Genomic DNA, 15,760 nt, shown 5'->3' with positions numbered 1-15,760 from the left:
GCATTCAAGAACCTATACGGTTTTACAAACTTTCTTGAACGTTTTTTTTCTCCCCACTGGGGGGCAGTACAATCTCAAAAATATATTTAATGGCAGATAGGCATTTATCGTATGGAATAAAATGTGTTGATTAAATGTTGCCCATGAGAAACTCAAAAGAGATCGAAATCATTAATAATGTTAGTCTGACGATCGAGCACGCGCGGCTAGACCAGAGCGCGCGCCTCTGTTCGCCAGTTTGTGGTCCTAAAACCCGGAAATTAGTTACATCTGCTTCGTTCAGCCATACCTATGGGAAAATGAATGGCGAAATAATACAGTTTTGGAACAAACGCCAAAAATAAGGGCGGAGGTTAACACAAGTTTAGGAGAGTTTATACGTTTTGTTCTATGATATAGTATCAGTCAGTTAACATTACTTTAGCGAATTATGAAGCCTTTGTGTTTTTTTTAATTACATAAATTCGTCAAAACTCACAAAGTGACATTAGCTGATGAAGATGATCTCATCGAATAACATGTTCGAAGCCCAAATTTACCACACTTTATTTTCGGAGTTATTCCAAAAACACCATTCATTTTCTCCATAGGCCTTGTCGAACGAACCATGTCGGATTATAGTGCATACAAAAATACGCCATTACTATTTCTGTCTGTGCAGGTGTCTCGTCGCAGGTGCCTGTCCCGTGCAGACCTCCAACACTGGGTTTTCACCGGACTCCGTCTTCTTTTCTTGTTCTCCTCAAGTAGGCTTGCCTAAATTATTTGATTTAATATTTTTTTTGCTTTCTAAAACATTAACCATGTTTTTTATCAGACGTGTCAAAACTTTGGGTTGTTGTTTGCTTATTAAGAGAAGCCAGCTGGTTGAAAACGATGCGTGAGGCATCAAATTATGTCTGTTGAATAGGCACAATTGGAGAGGAGGGTAGGTCTATGGTTTTTCGTCACCGTTGGTTACCATGAGTGACGGAGAAAATATGTCTGTGATGGAAAACATACGGAAAGAAAGAGGACAGTTTATATCGATTCGCTGTCTTAACCAGGATAAACTACAACTGTACAAGCTGAGTGTTGTTGTTATTCATCAGCTAAACGCATTGTCGTGTATGGAGTATGGCAGGTGTTCACATATGACAGAAAATTATAGTGACTAAGTTAGTTGATCTTTCTCTTGTGAAATAAAACGGGGGCTAGTCGGGAACTTCTGATTGTCAGAATTCCCATCCCTCTTCAACACCATGGACGTCGTCGACTACAGAAGCGAGTTAAGGACGTCAGCCAGAGAAGTCTTCCTAGGCGCGGACATATTCACGGCTGTCGGGGACAGGAATAAGGATGATGTTGAATATAGATTTGTGGATGTCATGCTGTTTGGTGGGGCCCCTTGGGGGTTCACTCTGAGAGGGGGCCTGGAGCACCGAGAACCACTGCTCATAACCAAGGTATATCTATCTATCTATCTATCTATCTATGATGATGATTAGGATGAAGAAAGACAAATACAGAGAATCGTATTGACTTAACTTTAGCCACACTAGTTAACAACAAATGTGCAAATTAACAACAATAACAAGTACCATAGATCAATCAAAACAATGTAAATATATTTATTTCTCCACTGTCACGGATGGGTTTCACCTTTCCTGTTTCCCCTGATATGAAAATAAGGCTGTGTGGAGATTAAACACTGGAACATCACTGTAGTTTCTTGATTGGTTAACTGTGTGTGTTTCATCAAACACTCACATGTTTTCTCAGTCCAGAAATAGTTGGGGCTGTCCCCACACCTTTTATGCCTTTGGTATGTTGCACATTTTCACCTTTAAAGTTCTGCCCTGGCCAATGTCTTGAGCACATCTCCACTAGTCACCACTAGTTTTGTTCTATGTGTGTTTGGGTGGGGGGGCTGCGGCTGTCTTCCATACTCATCACAGCAGTGCCAGGAACCAGTGAGGAATGCAGAAGTGAAGATAAGGTGTGTTTGGCAGACCAGGATTGGCTCAGTCAGTGCTGCTCTCCAACAGAATGAGGAAACAGTTTGTTTATCGGTTTCCATTCTCCTCTCCTGTACTCCTGTATGTGTAGAGAATAAGTGAAGGAATGTGCAACAAGTCTGCTCCAAACGTTCTCAAGTTGCTTATGGTTAAATTTTTTATCAGAGCTCTCAGGTTGCCACAGTATAATTCTTCCAGTGCAGACTGGACACAATGGACTCAGCACGGATCCATGGTCACTGGCCACCATCACTTACAGGGATTGGGTTTACGCCATATTGCTTGTGTTCTCCAGCTGTTCGTCACTTTCAGAAGCTACACAAAATAACAATCCATCCTGTTCATTTTAGATTTATATAATTTACAAAATCATACATCTCACAGTACTTTGTGACTTGCTCCATTTGCTTGTCAGTAGTAGACTAGTCCCCCTCTGAACGTTGAGACGGGGCTGGATAGAGGGGATTTGGAAGGGTGGATATGATGGAACCATTTTTAATGAAGTTGACTCAATGCCAGCATGGCAGGGTTGAAGAGCAGGTCCTGTCAACACAGTCTGTGGATGGAATGTGATATTCTTCTAAACCGATGAACTATGGAAAGTGAACTGTTATTAAAATATACTTCACTAATGAGAAATTAAGTCTGTAACATGTTATTTTATCCACGTCACTATCAGACAGCATCCCTTGACTGGGCCCCTTTTCCCCTGCCAACACTCTCTGTGTGCAATTGTTTTCTTATACTCGTCACTTCAGAAATGTTACCAGTCACAAAATCTCAACATTTGCCCCAGTATGTTATAACTGTTTTATTAATGATGAATAAACTACTTATAAACACCTTTAATTAAACATTCCTGTTGTGTGATTCAGGTGGAGGAGGGCAGCAGGGCGGCGACGGTCAGCCTGCAGGTGGGAGATGAGATCGTCAACATCAACACAGTTCCCATCAGTGGATCCAGGCAGGAGGCCGTCTGTCTGGTCAAGAGCTCCCACAAGACCCTCGCCCTGGTCGTCAGAAGGTGGGCTATGAGCTGCAACTAAATTGCCCTTACACCCAGGCACAATACATTTCTATTGAATTGAATATGACAGACATTAAATAAGAGTACAACACAGGATGTCTCAATGGGCACTATCATAGAGTGATTGCTGGGTACCATCTCTCCCATTGTGCTGAGAAGAAGTGCCCGGTGTTTAAAACGGTATATACATCCCACTTACGGATATGCATTAATATATTGTTTTATCTGAAACTGACACACAATACCAAATTCAGCACACAAGAGTTGGGCATATCAGGAAGAGTGTTTTTTGTACAAATGACTTTCACTCTGGACTCATGTGTCTGCAAAGTGTCAAACAAGCTAACCTTAACCCAACAAAGACACTATCTTGAAAACGAGGAGTCCTGTGTACTGTAGTCGGTGCATTCAGAAAGGGCATTTCAGAACCAGTTGGGGGTGTATCATTTCAACCCACTTTGACCTGCTGGGATGATACATAAAGCAGTTGTAATTGGTGTTGCGGGCAAGCTGCAGTCACACATTGACCTTTGTTGGGGTTTGTTAACAATATTTTATGTACAGTACCAGTCAAACGTTTAGACACACCTACTCATTCCAGGGGCTAAAATAGAACTCATTCCTATTTCTGACGCAGATCGCGCTGCAAGTCCTGCCTCTCCCATCTCCTCATTGGTTTATAGAAGCAGGTACCCACGTGCCATCTCCTCATTGGTTATACCCACGTGGGTGATTGAAAGACGAACTTTGTTGCCGGTTGTCGTGGTAATACAATGAAAGTTTAGATTCGATCACCATATAAGTTCAAAGATGAAAAAGCCTGGAAGGAGGAGAGATGACTAGAAACGATTCGGTTGGCCGTTTTATGTGTGGATCAATTGTCGGAGTAGAGGTCCTTGTGCATTTCAGGTAAAATAACAACTCAATGTTTATATCCCAGGACAAATTAGCTAGCAACAGCAAGCTAGCTAAATTGGACAAATTAACYTTAGCTAGCAAGTGCAAGCTAGCTAGCTAAATTGCCATACATGTTTAATGCTTTTCGACCTGTCCCCAAATTAATGTCATTGGTTCAGAGTTTGTTTTGATATTTTAACCTGTGTGTCGTGATCGCGTTTGGTGTGGGGGGGCAAAATAGATTTATGCATGATAGCGCACGATGGCGCACGCGCGCAGCCGGTTTGGGTTCCGTGAGATGCAGCACTCCATCACTATCCTTCTTGGTTAAATTTCCCTTACACAGCCTGTAGGTGTGTTTTTTGGTCATTGTCCTGTTGAAAAACAAATGATAGTCCCACTAAGTCCAAATTAACTTTTGACTTGTACTGTATTTGTGAAGATAATGTGTATGGTCTCAGGGACTATATACTGGTGCAACTCTAACCACTGACATGCATATACAGGACTGTTATTATACTAGACACATGTCATTTAAAGAATATTGCTTGGTCATAAAGTACAGTATACCTTAGTTTGAACTGGAAGAGTGGAATGCTAACTGATCATTACTAAACCACAAAGGACAAGGCCACAACTTGTTATAGTTACACTAGGACTAGGTACGAACTTCTCTCTTTAATATGTATATTTTTTTACACTCTTTCATCCGTGATATCTACTATGCTTAGTAAAGCAGTGTGAAGTTTTTTTATCTACCCAACAGGGATGGGATGCAGTACATGGCGTATATTATGTAAGCAAACTAACCCCTTCACACAACAGTGAGAGAAAGCCAGTGTAGAGAACATTGAAGACTGCCCTATAGGTGAAGGAATGCTCGGAACTTTGTGGCGTGTTCATAAAACACATTCTCTGGTAGGTGTGAAAGTGTCAATGCCAGCAAATATCTCCTAGTCAGATCGGATCGGATGATACTCGTGATCGGCAAAAACGGAAGTGTTTTAATATGCCTAAGTAGATGTCAAAATACCTATCTCCCTGCACGTTTATAGACCAAACAAGTGTGTCTGTTTCCTCAACTTGCAACGGGAAGAAAAGTTTGCTGTCACTCAGTCAGAGAATGCGCATCGGCGGTTCATCTTCTCTACCCTTGGCCCGCTTGTTAGATATGCACATTGACAGCTTGCTAGCTAGCAAACGTCCTCACCATTTGATTTATCATAGTAGCAGGCGAACAGGAGGCAGCAGCAATCTAAATGATCAGACCGAAACATTTCTCATATTCGTTACGATACTCATTTTTTCCCGACTACTCGGCACAACCATACTCGATACTATCACGATACTTTATACCAAAACTATTCCAAAACAATACCACATAAATAAAATACGGCATTTTAGCCAAAGTCACAGAATGGCACTTGATATATGTCAACATTTTTCAGAGACAGCCATGTATGCATTAATTAATAAATGATACAATAATACAATCAATTTGACTTTGTCTGACTACATAACTTATTTGAATGGTAAATCTCTTGATAAACTGGGTAAATCAAGATTGAGCTTGTTATGGCTGATTTCATCGGGCTACAGATGACACTCTGTTTCCCTTCCATTTATTGTACTGATCAACAACATTTGCATAGAAGTAAGTTATTTAAAAGTCTCTTTAACCAGTAATGACGTCATTCATTAGCAAGAGTGGGGCGCAGTGATGGCAATTTAGCAATTTTTTTGCTAGATTTAGCAACTTTTCAGACTACCCTGGCAACTTTTTTGTCAGGGTCAGGGTAGTAAAATACTTTAAAAAATGTATTTTGAACTTTTAGCAACATTTGAAAAGTGACTCAAACGCTAAAATGCATGCATTTTCCCTCTAAATGACACAAAAACGATTTTCTCTGTCACACACTCAGTCACAACACACGTCCCTTTTTTAAAATGTTTACATTTATTTTTATTTTTATAACAACAAATCAATACAGAAAGTACATAAGGGAACACAAGTATATATAGATTATATATAATGGAAAATCGAGCTAGGGGGTACAATATCACATTACAATTACACAAGGACCTTAAGGGACATGCATACACTTCCAATTCTAACAGCTTTTTTGTTAGTAGAGTAGTTAATAGTCTTAAAATACAGTTCAATTTCTTTTTGTAGGGTAAGAAAATGTGTTTTTTTGTTAGTAAATTTACATTTGTGTATATTAAATTTGGCCAAAAGAATAATGAAATGAATTACATAAAAATGTTTCATTTTATTTTTATCGTATGTAAAGAATCCAAGCAGTACATCTCTCCACAATAGTGTAAAATCTTCATAAATGTGTTCAATTATAAATCTACTGATGTCTTGCCACAGTTTTCTCACATGTATAAAATGCCAAAAAAGATGCAACACTGTTTCTGGGTGGTCATTACAAAAGGAGCAATTTGAGTTCATATAGTGGTTGGCAGGATAATATTTATGAATAATTTTAAAGGAAACCTTCTTAATTTTGTTAACAAGTAGGTATGTGTGTGGCAACCTCCAAACTTTTTTCCCAACAGATATTATCAATAAATCCATTCCAATAAGGCATGACATAAGGTATATATACAACATCCTGCTGAAACAAGGTTCGTATCGCTCTGTTGTTGAATGGGCCAAAAGAGAAACAAATCTTTCCTACTGATAAGTCAATAGAAGGTAGGCTCTGAGGGTCAGGTCTTGACACGTTCCTGAATAACAGAGCAACACCTGAGGGAATGGCATCTAAAACAATTGCAAAATCTTTAGGTGTTACAGGGACCTTGTAAAGAGATAAGAATTCCTTATAACTGAGTAAAAGAACCTCTGCATTTACCAGTTGGCTCACCAATAGGATATTATTTCGGAACCAATATTCTAAAAACAAATAAGTATTTTTATACAATATATCCCGATTATTCCATATATAATATCTGTGTGGAGAAAAATTGTGTTTATAAATTATGGACCATGACAAGAAAACCTGCCGATGAAAAGCAGAAAGTTTCACTGGAATTTTGTCAATATTATAATTGCACAACAACATGAAGTTAAGGCCACCAAAAGTAGAGAAGACATGATGAGGAATAAAATTACAGATAGAAGTGGGTCTTCTTAGGAATTGTTTTATCCAATTGATCTTAAAAGTATTATTTAAAGTAGTAAAGTCCAGAAAATTCAGTCCACCATTCTCATAAGTGTTCATTACAACAGTTTTCCTAATGTAATGGATACGGTTTCTCCAAAGAAAGTTGAAAAGCATCTGGTCTATCTCCTTGCTTATTTTACTGTCAAGATATAAAGATAGAGCGCCATATGTTAGTCTAGAGATACCTTCAGCCTTGGTTATTAGGACTCTACCTTTTAAAGATAAGTCCCTCTGTAGGCATTGATTTAGCTTCTTCTGGGTATTTTTAATAAGAGGGTTAAAATTTAGTAAGCCTCTAGACTTCTGATCCTTTGTAATGGTTATGCCTAAATATGTAAGTTCTTCTTTTACTGGAATACCATAATATGAAAGTGTCACACAATCTTTGACAGCTATGAGTTCACATTTATCAATGTTAAGGTATAGACCAGACGCCTTGGAAAAGGATTGTATCACATTGATCGATATGGGAATTTGGTTAGCGTCTTTCAGAAAAATTGTAGTATCATCAGCCAGCTGGCTTATAATAATTTCTTTACCAGCTATGGAAATACCTTGTACAGGACAATTTTTTAAAGAATTTGCAAGAAGTTGGGTGATTAATAAAAACAGATACGGGGAGATAGGACAACCTTGCCTAATTCCTCTCTTTAACTCAAATCTAGGTGAGGTGCCATATTTCAATTTGATAGAGCTGTTACCATTTGCATAGAGAGTCTTAATAGCCTTACAGAAAAAATCCCCAAAGCCAAGTCCTTCAAGGGAGTGGAAGAGAAACTGATGCTCTACTGTGTCAAATGCTTTATAAAAATCTAAAAATAATATGAAGCTATCCTCAGTTATTAGGTCTGAGTAGTCAAGTATGTCTAATACTAGTCTGACATTGTTAGAAATATGTCTGTTCCTCATGAATGCCAGACTGTGTTTCATCAATGATTGCATCCAGGACTTCTTTAATTCTTTTTGCAAGTAGTAAGGCTAATATCTTATAGTCATTATTAAGAAGACAAATTGGACGCCAGTTATCGATGAGCAGCACTTCTTTTTTAGGCTTAGGTATCAGTGTTATTAACCCCTGGCTTAGGAGGGAGAACATTGTTTTTAATACTCTCTAAAAAGACTTCAAATAGGAAGGGAGCTATTTGTTAATAATTTGTAAAATTCTGATGTAATTCCATCAACACCTGGTGATTTATTGTTCTTTAGATGTTTGATAGACTCAATCTCTTCAACTTTGATGGGTTCATCACACTGTTTAGTTCTATATCACTGATAGAGTGAACATTATTCAGTGAGTTAAAAAACATATCTGTGGATTCCTGACAGTATGTAGAGCTATTAACAATTTTCTGTAAAAATTGCTACAGTATTTAGCGATAATTTTTTGGTCATCTGTAATAACACCATCAATGTTTAATTTATGGATAGTGTTATTTTTAGAGTGAAATTTCTCAAGTCTAAAGAAATAGGATGAATTCTGTTCTCCCTCCTCAATCCATTTTTTCCTAGATCTAATAAAGGCTCCTTTTGCTTTTAATCTATATATATTATCCAGTTTATTTTGTAACTCAATTAGTTCCATCTTCTCCTCCCCGGAGAGGCCGGCTGGGGTCCTCTGAGAAAGGGAAGTTATCTTAATGATCACCTTTTTCTCCTCAATTCTTCTGGTCTTAGCAAGATTACCACCATATTTTCTAAGGTATTTGGACACCTCAAATTTAAAGAGCTCCCAGTTCTTGCAATAAGATTTTTCTTCACAAGCCCTTTCCCACAACACACGTCCCTGGCTGCAAAAGTGCATTGTGAGTGACGTCAGCAGCAGGCGCTCAGCTCGTGCGCAGGCCAGCAGCAATTTCAGCAAATTGCAAATCATTGTTGGCTGACTGCAGCAGCAGTATTGTGGGTTTTACGAGCCAAACCCAATTAATATAGTTGGCCACGAATGTTTGATCTTGAACAGAAATGACAACATCAATCAACATGTCTCAATCAAAATTGTACAGCTAGAAATACAGAAAAGAGTGGAAGTCTGTACCTGAAGAAATGTCAAATCATATTTGTCGCCGAGATGGCCAGTCAATTTGAGTAACGTTATTGTGTATTCTACGCAATGACATCACAACGTCATTTAGCAACTTTTAGCAACAAATCAACCTGCCTCTAGCAACTTACCCTGAAAATTAGTTGGCAACACTGGTGGGGCGGCCATCAGAGCCCTATTCTCTCACAGACAGTCAATTAACTGAGGCAGAATAGATCGTCTTTGGGAGAGACATTGATTTAAGTTTTGGTGGCAATCTGCTTTGAAATCAGCATATTTTTCATTATGGTTTCTCAAACAAAGTACCAGAGAGTAGTGAATTGACGTTAGCTTGAGCTGTAAGCTAGAAATTGAAGTTAGCCTACAAAGCTGGAAGCTACTGGTATCTTCTTGCATTGTAAAGTGTTTGTTTTGTGAACAGTTTCAACATTTCTACATGCAGTGTCACATTATTCAAGTGTGTTAACTTCTATGCAGCATGAGTGGGGAGCTAACAGCCCAGGACTCCCAGTGCAGGTTGTGCAGCATACACGGTGTGCTCGCGCTATAAAGGCTTCACAGCGGAAACATTCGGTAGAGTTCGTGCTTATATTATGACGACAGTTTGTGACGTTTTGGACTTCAGTAAGTCATTTTTCTTTAGGCTGTTCAGGCACACAATTTTTTTTTCTGGAGGCAAGCCGAGGTTCGGAGCTGAAGTCTACGCCCCTTCGTCGGCGATTGGTCAACTGTAGGAATCTTCAATAGTCTTTGTTGTTATTCAATGAGAGATGACTCGTTTTATGCAAAAATAATTCACAGAAAAATACTTAGTTAGATGTAAAATTGCGCGACTAAGCTCTCTTTGGGGAAAAACCCCCATCAAATTAAAGACAGATTTCTTGAGTTAGATTAACTGAATGTATTACTGACTACGCTGTCTTAAAATGGACAAACAGTACTTATGGAAGTATGCGAGCACACTCTCGTTCGGTTTGGCTGCGCGCATAGACATACTTGATCCGTGAGACATTTGACAGAAGTACAGAAAATAAAAACTTCTAGTACCAACCCGTTTTTCATGCTCTAATGTCGAAAAAGTACAGAACTTTTGGTATTACATTTACATTTAAGTCATTTAGCAGACGCTCTTATCCAGAGCGACTTACAATACCGTGCAACACTAATATCTAGTGCCTTGGAGTGTATATTTACACTAGAAAAGCCAGACTTAGTGTTGTGGTTTTTCGCATGCTCCTCTGGCTGGCTGTCTGGGTTTTTGTCCCAAATGGCAACCTATTCTATAGTGCAATACTTTTCGCGAGGGCCTATAGGGCTCTGGTCAAAAGTAGTGCACTGTATAGGGAACAGGGTGCCATTTGGGATGCAACTAGGTTGTATACAGCAGAAATATACTGCCCATGTCATGACTTAGGCAGGGGGGCTGCATGTCCTGTAGAGACTGACTGGGCCTCTCTTCTCATTGGCTGAGGAAGACAATGGACCCGTTGTCCAGACTTCTCTCTCTGTGTCATGGCTGATATTTCAGGTTAGATAATGACTCTTAAATGGCACAGAGGAGTATCTGGGGAGTAGGGGGCGAGGGTAGGGGCAGAGAGATCAAGATATGTTAAGTTTCGAAACATGGGGGACCTTTAGCCCACTTTATCTCGGCTCTCTGTCATCATCAGACATCACTCTGTCTAGAGACACCTATCGGTTCTGTTTCCCTTATGCTTCTTACACTTTTAAATCCCATTGACAGACCCTTGATCATTCTGACTTTCAGCTCCGACTGCCCCACTATAGGTCAAACACTTCCTCATTGTGACTCATTCATTACTCAGGAATGTTACCCTTTCAATGCCAAATGACAAGGTTTTCTGAGATGACTTGGCAATTGAAGGTAAACATCAATTTAAGCACATCAATTATGTTACTTGTTACTCAAGCACTATAGCGCCATTTGAGGCTGTCCTCTAGTTTATCAGTCGGCCACAAACGTGTGATACACTAGCTAGCCCATCACACCATTAGAGAAGGGACCACGGAACAAAAGGGGAACCATTTTCCATGTGAGTGCACCCTGTCAATCACACAAAGAGGGCCAGTTAGGGCCATTGTTTGGGGAGCCAGGGCCAACCAGCGCTCTGTCCCAGGGGCTTTGTCTGAATTCCAGGGTCCTGGCTGGCTGGTCTAGCTGCCTGGCTGTGTCGTTGGCTGTCCCTGACGTAGATAGACCCAGAGACAGCTGGTGGTGGTGGTAGGTGACCGTCACCACTCAACCGGCAGGGCCTCTGTGTGTGTGAAAAGAACTGTGTGTGAATAGACCATGGCCAAACTGCCAACCCGCTGCGTTTTGGCACCACCAGTAACTAGCTAATGACCATATGCTGGTCTAGAAGGCATGCAGAGTATTCTTAGGTGAATTCTTTGTGAACCCCCCCCTGTGGATTTTAGACTTTAACTCTCTCTCACACACACAGTGAATTGAATGGGGGCCAATGATGGATCAACCCTGATTTGATTTAGGTATCCAATATTGAATATCCTCAATCAGACATTCACACCTCTGTGTTGTATTGTGCTGTTAATGTAATTTCATCTCTCGGGACTCTGGTCTTCCACACTCCCTGCTGCTAACCAGAACAAACAACTGCAGAACAGATGGGATAAGTAGAATAGGCACAACAACATGCCATCTAGTGGCCGAAGTTGCTTTTTTATATGTAATATATATATTTATATACTTTTTTATATGTAATATATATATTTATATGCTTTTTTATATGTTTTATATGTAATATAAGCCTAGTGAATTCATGTAACTCCCAGTGCTCTATGAAAATCTGAATGGTTTTTATATGTAGTCGAATTTCTCTTTGTGGTTTTTGTGTTCATATAAACATGTTTTTTTCTGTTCAAGTGTGTTATAGTATAGTAGGTCACTCTTGAGGCACATACTTGCATAAAACTGATAAAAAAATAAATAAATAGAACATGAATCCAATGAAGTATGTTAGAGTAGTTTAGTGTAAACTCATGCCTCATGACATCGTACAAGGTCCCTGCTGACTGGCTCCAGCGTCTTAATGCCTGAATCCTATTACAACCTGTAAAGCCACAGGCATGAACTCACTCAGCTTAGAAAGATGGCAAAAGTAGTAAACACTGTTAAAAAAGGTGGGAGTTGACTGATTGTACCAGGTAAAATCTTATGCAAATCCTATATGAACCAGTGTAAAATAATATGCTTTATTTCTGGTGTAGACTCCATAGTTTGTGGAGTATCTGGATAGATCGACTTTTACTGTATTAACTCTTTTAATGTGTTGTAGATTTAGCCTCCCCCCGCTTGGTGTGAAAAGTGGAACGTTCCATGTTGCCTAGGTGAGTTGACATTGCTAGTTGGGATAGGTTGTCTCACTAGAGCTCATTGTTTTCATCAGCTCTGCTTTGGGAAGGCAGTGTAGTCAAATGAGGACAGCCAGGCTCTGGGGGTGGTTGCTGTTGTATCTCCCTTGATATGCCTGGATTGAGAGGGTAGGAATAGGACTTCCTTGAAGAAATCATTTCAGGTATGCTTTTCTCTGTTATTCACTTTAATGGTAAGAGTTATCTAGAAGTGAGACTCACAGGACAAGCAGGACACTGAAACTATCTGCTGTAAAGCTTATCTTTTAGGGGTCTTAGTGTTTCAAAAATAGTCATTTTTGCACAATGACAATCGTCTATATTGCTTTATTATAGCTGTCACACTAGTTTTGTCCTCCTTCCATGATCAGATTTGGTCCCGTGTGGCTCAGTTGGTAGAGCATGGCGCTTGCAACGCCAGGGTTGTGGGTTCATTCCCCACGGGGGGACCAGGATGAATATGTATGAACTTTCCAATTTGTAAGTTGCTCTGGATAAGAGCGTCTGCTAAATGACTTAAATGTAAATGTAAATTTGAAAACGGCGTTGCTGACAGCCAAAATAAAACAAGCAAGTCTTTCCAACTTTTTCCTCAACTTTGAATTGAATTGGGCTATGTGGTTAAATGATCCTTTAGGAGGTATTGTATAGTCAACTTAAACATGTGAGGAGGGAGAAGATCCTATAGTGTTTACTCTGTCAGGCAGGGAGTCGCCCATCCTCAGGCAAAGCCCCGGATTAACACTGAACCGTTAACATGACAGTGAGGGCCTCCCCTCTACCTCCACTCCCACACCAAGACAAACTGTTCTACTCTAGAGTAAGCATTTGCTCTGAGACAGACACTTTACATTTTTTGGGGTGACTTTATCAGATCTGTGTTAGGACTTATTAGGCCATCAGTTTATTGTTCCAGATGTCTTTTGTAGAATGAGTGTAAAGAGGACTGACCGTCGTTCCTCTGCCACATGCTATACCGAATATTTTACAGGCTGGTATCTGAACCCTGTAGGAACAGAACGGCATGTAACGTGGGTGTGGAGCCTGATGCTGAGGTCTCCTCTCTAACCAGCCGATAAGCCCAGCTGTGATTACGCAGGCACTTTCTATTGTGTTGCTTGTTTCATTCAGCCCCCATTTAAAAACCAGGCAGCGGGGCTCAGTGGGCCGAGCCATAGCAGGCCACACTGCCTGATTCTGTTTGGGTTGGTTCTTCTGTCCAGCAAGGTGGTGATTCAACAGTTCTACGTCCTTATTAGAGTCACTGTTTTTTCCCTGGTTATCTAAACCAGTCGAAAAATAGCTCTTCTCTTAGAAATGTTTACTGTTATTTTAAACTGGGATTGATTGTGTCTAGGGACTTGCAGTGTTTGGTTTACATACATCAACCGCCAACCCCCTCGCCATTCTGGAATGTAATGGTGGAGTATCTGTCGATGACGCTTGTTCTTCGACTGCAGGACTAAATAATCTCTACTGGGACTTTTTCTTTTCCCTCTGTACCGAGTTGCTGTGTTTTCCACCGTGACTGATATCATTCAGATAGAGAAGTCAAGTAGTTAGTTATCTTGGCCTTGTCTTTCTGCCGTCAAGGTCATTGCGGTGTTCACTAACGAGAGAGAGCGTACCATCAGTTGTTTTTCTGTATTCTTCTCTCCATTGTCAGCTGACCTATGACTCCGTTAATTAAGTGGAGGTCTCGTCGCTACGATACAGCATACATCCCACCGCCAACTGTGTGGTGCGCGTTGGTTGATTGCCAATTGCCTGTTTTGTAATGCTGTCGTCAAATCAGCTTTACAGATTCCTCTGGAATTGGTGACGGTTTCAAACGGAGCTACATGTCCAAGCTAACTGCAATTAGGTGAAACCCTGTTGATATGTCTCATGCCAGGATTGTATGTTGTGTGTGTGTGTGTGTGTGTGTGTGTGTGTGTGTGTGTGTGTGTGTGTGTGTGTGTGTGTGGTGTGTGTGTGTGTGTGTTGTGTGTGTGTGTGTGTGTGTGTGTGTGTGTGGTGTGTGTTGTGGTGTGTGCATCGTCAGTCAGCACACACACAATTTTACTTTTTCAACTCCATGCGAGTGGTTAATGGGCGTGAGCCAATGAGAAAGCCCCTTAGAATGATCTACAGCAAGGGACACTGGCATGACAATAACCCTGGTCCTCCCTCCGAGGTAAATCCCACAAATCCCCTAGGAAATCTATTATATACAACTGGGAGCAAACACTTGTTGGAGCCACACCAAGATGGAGTGGTCGTCAGTTTGTGGTGTGTAAAGAGTCATGGCAGAAGAGCTCTCTGTCTGTGTTTGAGATCTTGTGATTGAACTGATGCAGCAGAAGTTATGGATGTGGAGGATCTCTTTGCACAGATGGTCCTTTGCCAAAGAAGCTGCTAAAATCTGACCAGGGTCTGTAGAAGTGCCTTGTCATCATTGAAGTGTCTCAAAGGAATGCACTGCGTAGAAAGGCTCTAGGAGAGGAGCAGTCATTTTCAGCCTGGCTTTAATGCGTGCTCTCTGAACGCTGTTATTTGCTGAAAGAGAATTTTGACAAAAGAGTGCATCTGAAATGCCACAGCGAGATTGAGAATTCTTTTGGTAAGTTTCTTTGATTTCTTCTTATTAAGCTCATTGGACTTCCCTCTCTCTCATCGTCTCCCTACTAATGCTGTGTCAACTCCACGCCGAGCGACTGTTAAAATTTAGTTTCAATAAATCTCTTTTCAGTTTGAAATGCTAATTCCCTCCATGTGTATTTACAAAGCTTGCCTCTTGTTTTATTCTGTTTTTAATCTAAAGCCTATAGTCTAGGCTACCGCGTTTCTACACTTGCTGCCCGAATAGCTAGATATTACACCCCATTGGGTCAGTTTCCGCTACTGTTTGTTTTCGAATGTCGTTTTCACTGAAACCGGAGGAGAATTTTTTGAAACTAGCCCCAAGTCGTCTCCTCCCCTCTGGGTAGCTGTGGCAGTTTCAGCTGTAACCTGACATAAGGACTCTGACTAGAATAGGCCATTTGGCATTTCTATTGTGGAGCTCTGTTGGGGTTCTGTTAGGGCAGCATACCACTCTCAGGACCACTGACTGACTGGAGAAGGAAGGAAGGGAGGGGGGGAGTGAGTGAGTGCGTGTCGTGTGCGTGCGTGCCTACGTGGTCTGTCTCTGACGCTCTCTTTCTTTATGCTTCTTATTGAGGAGGAGAGCTTTCTCAGGTTGCCCTCTGCC

At 40.6% G+C, this 15,760-nt stretch overlaps 1 protein-coding gene across 1 annotated transcript in view; it reads left to right on the top strand.

Annotated features, from left to right (window-relative positions):
- The first annotated feature begins 2 nt into the window (after window positions 1-2).
- LOC112067859 (protein Shroom2) overlaps window positions 3-15,760 on the top strand; it is a 27,323-nt gene continuing 11,565 nt past the window's right edge. Inside the window, exons 1-3 of the mRNA XM_024134634.2 lie at window positions 3-746; window positions 1,198-1,445; window positions 2,873-3,035. Coding sequence (XP_023990402.2) covers window positions 1,242-1,445; window positions 2,873-3,035 — 367 coding nt within the window. The 5' untranslated portion in view covers window positions 3-746; window positions 1,198-1,241. The remainder of the gene's footprint in view (window positions 747-1,197; window positions 1,446-2,872; window positions 3,036-15,760) is intronic.

Source organism: Salvelinus sp. IW2-2015, linkage group LG27, assembly GCF_002910315.2.
Source record: "Salvelinus sp. IW2-2015 linkage group LG27, ASM291031v2, whole genome shotgun sequence".
Classification (NCBI taxonomy): Eukaryota; Metazoa; Chordata; class Actinopteri; order Salmoniformes; family Salmonidae; genus Salvelinus; species Salvelinus sp. IW2-2015.
The sequence above is the reverse complement of the archived record's forward strand: the minus strand, read 5'-3'. Positions and strand labels throughout refer to the sequence as shown.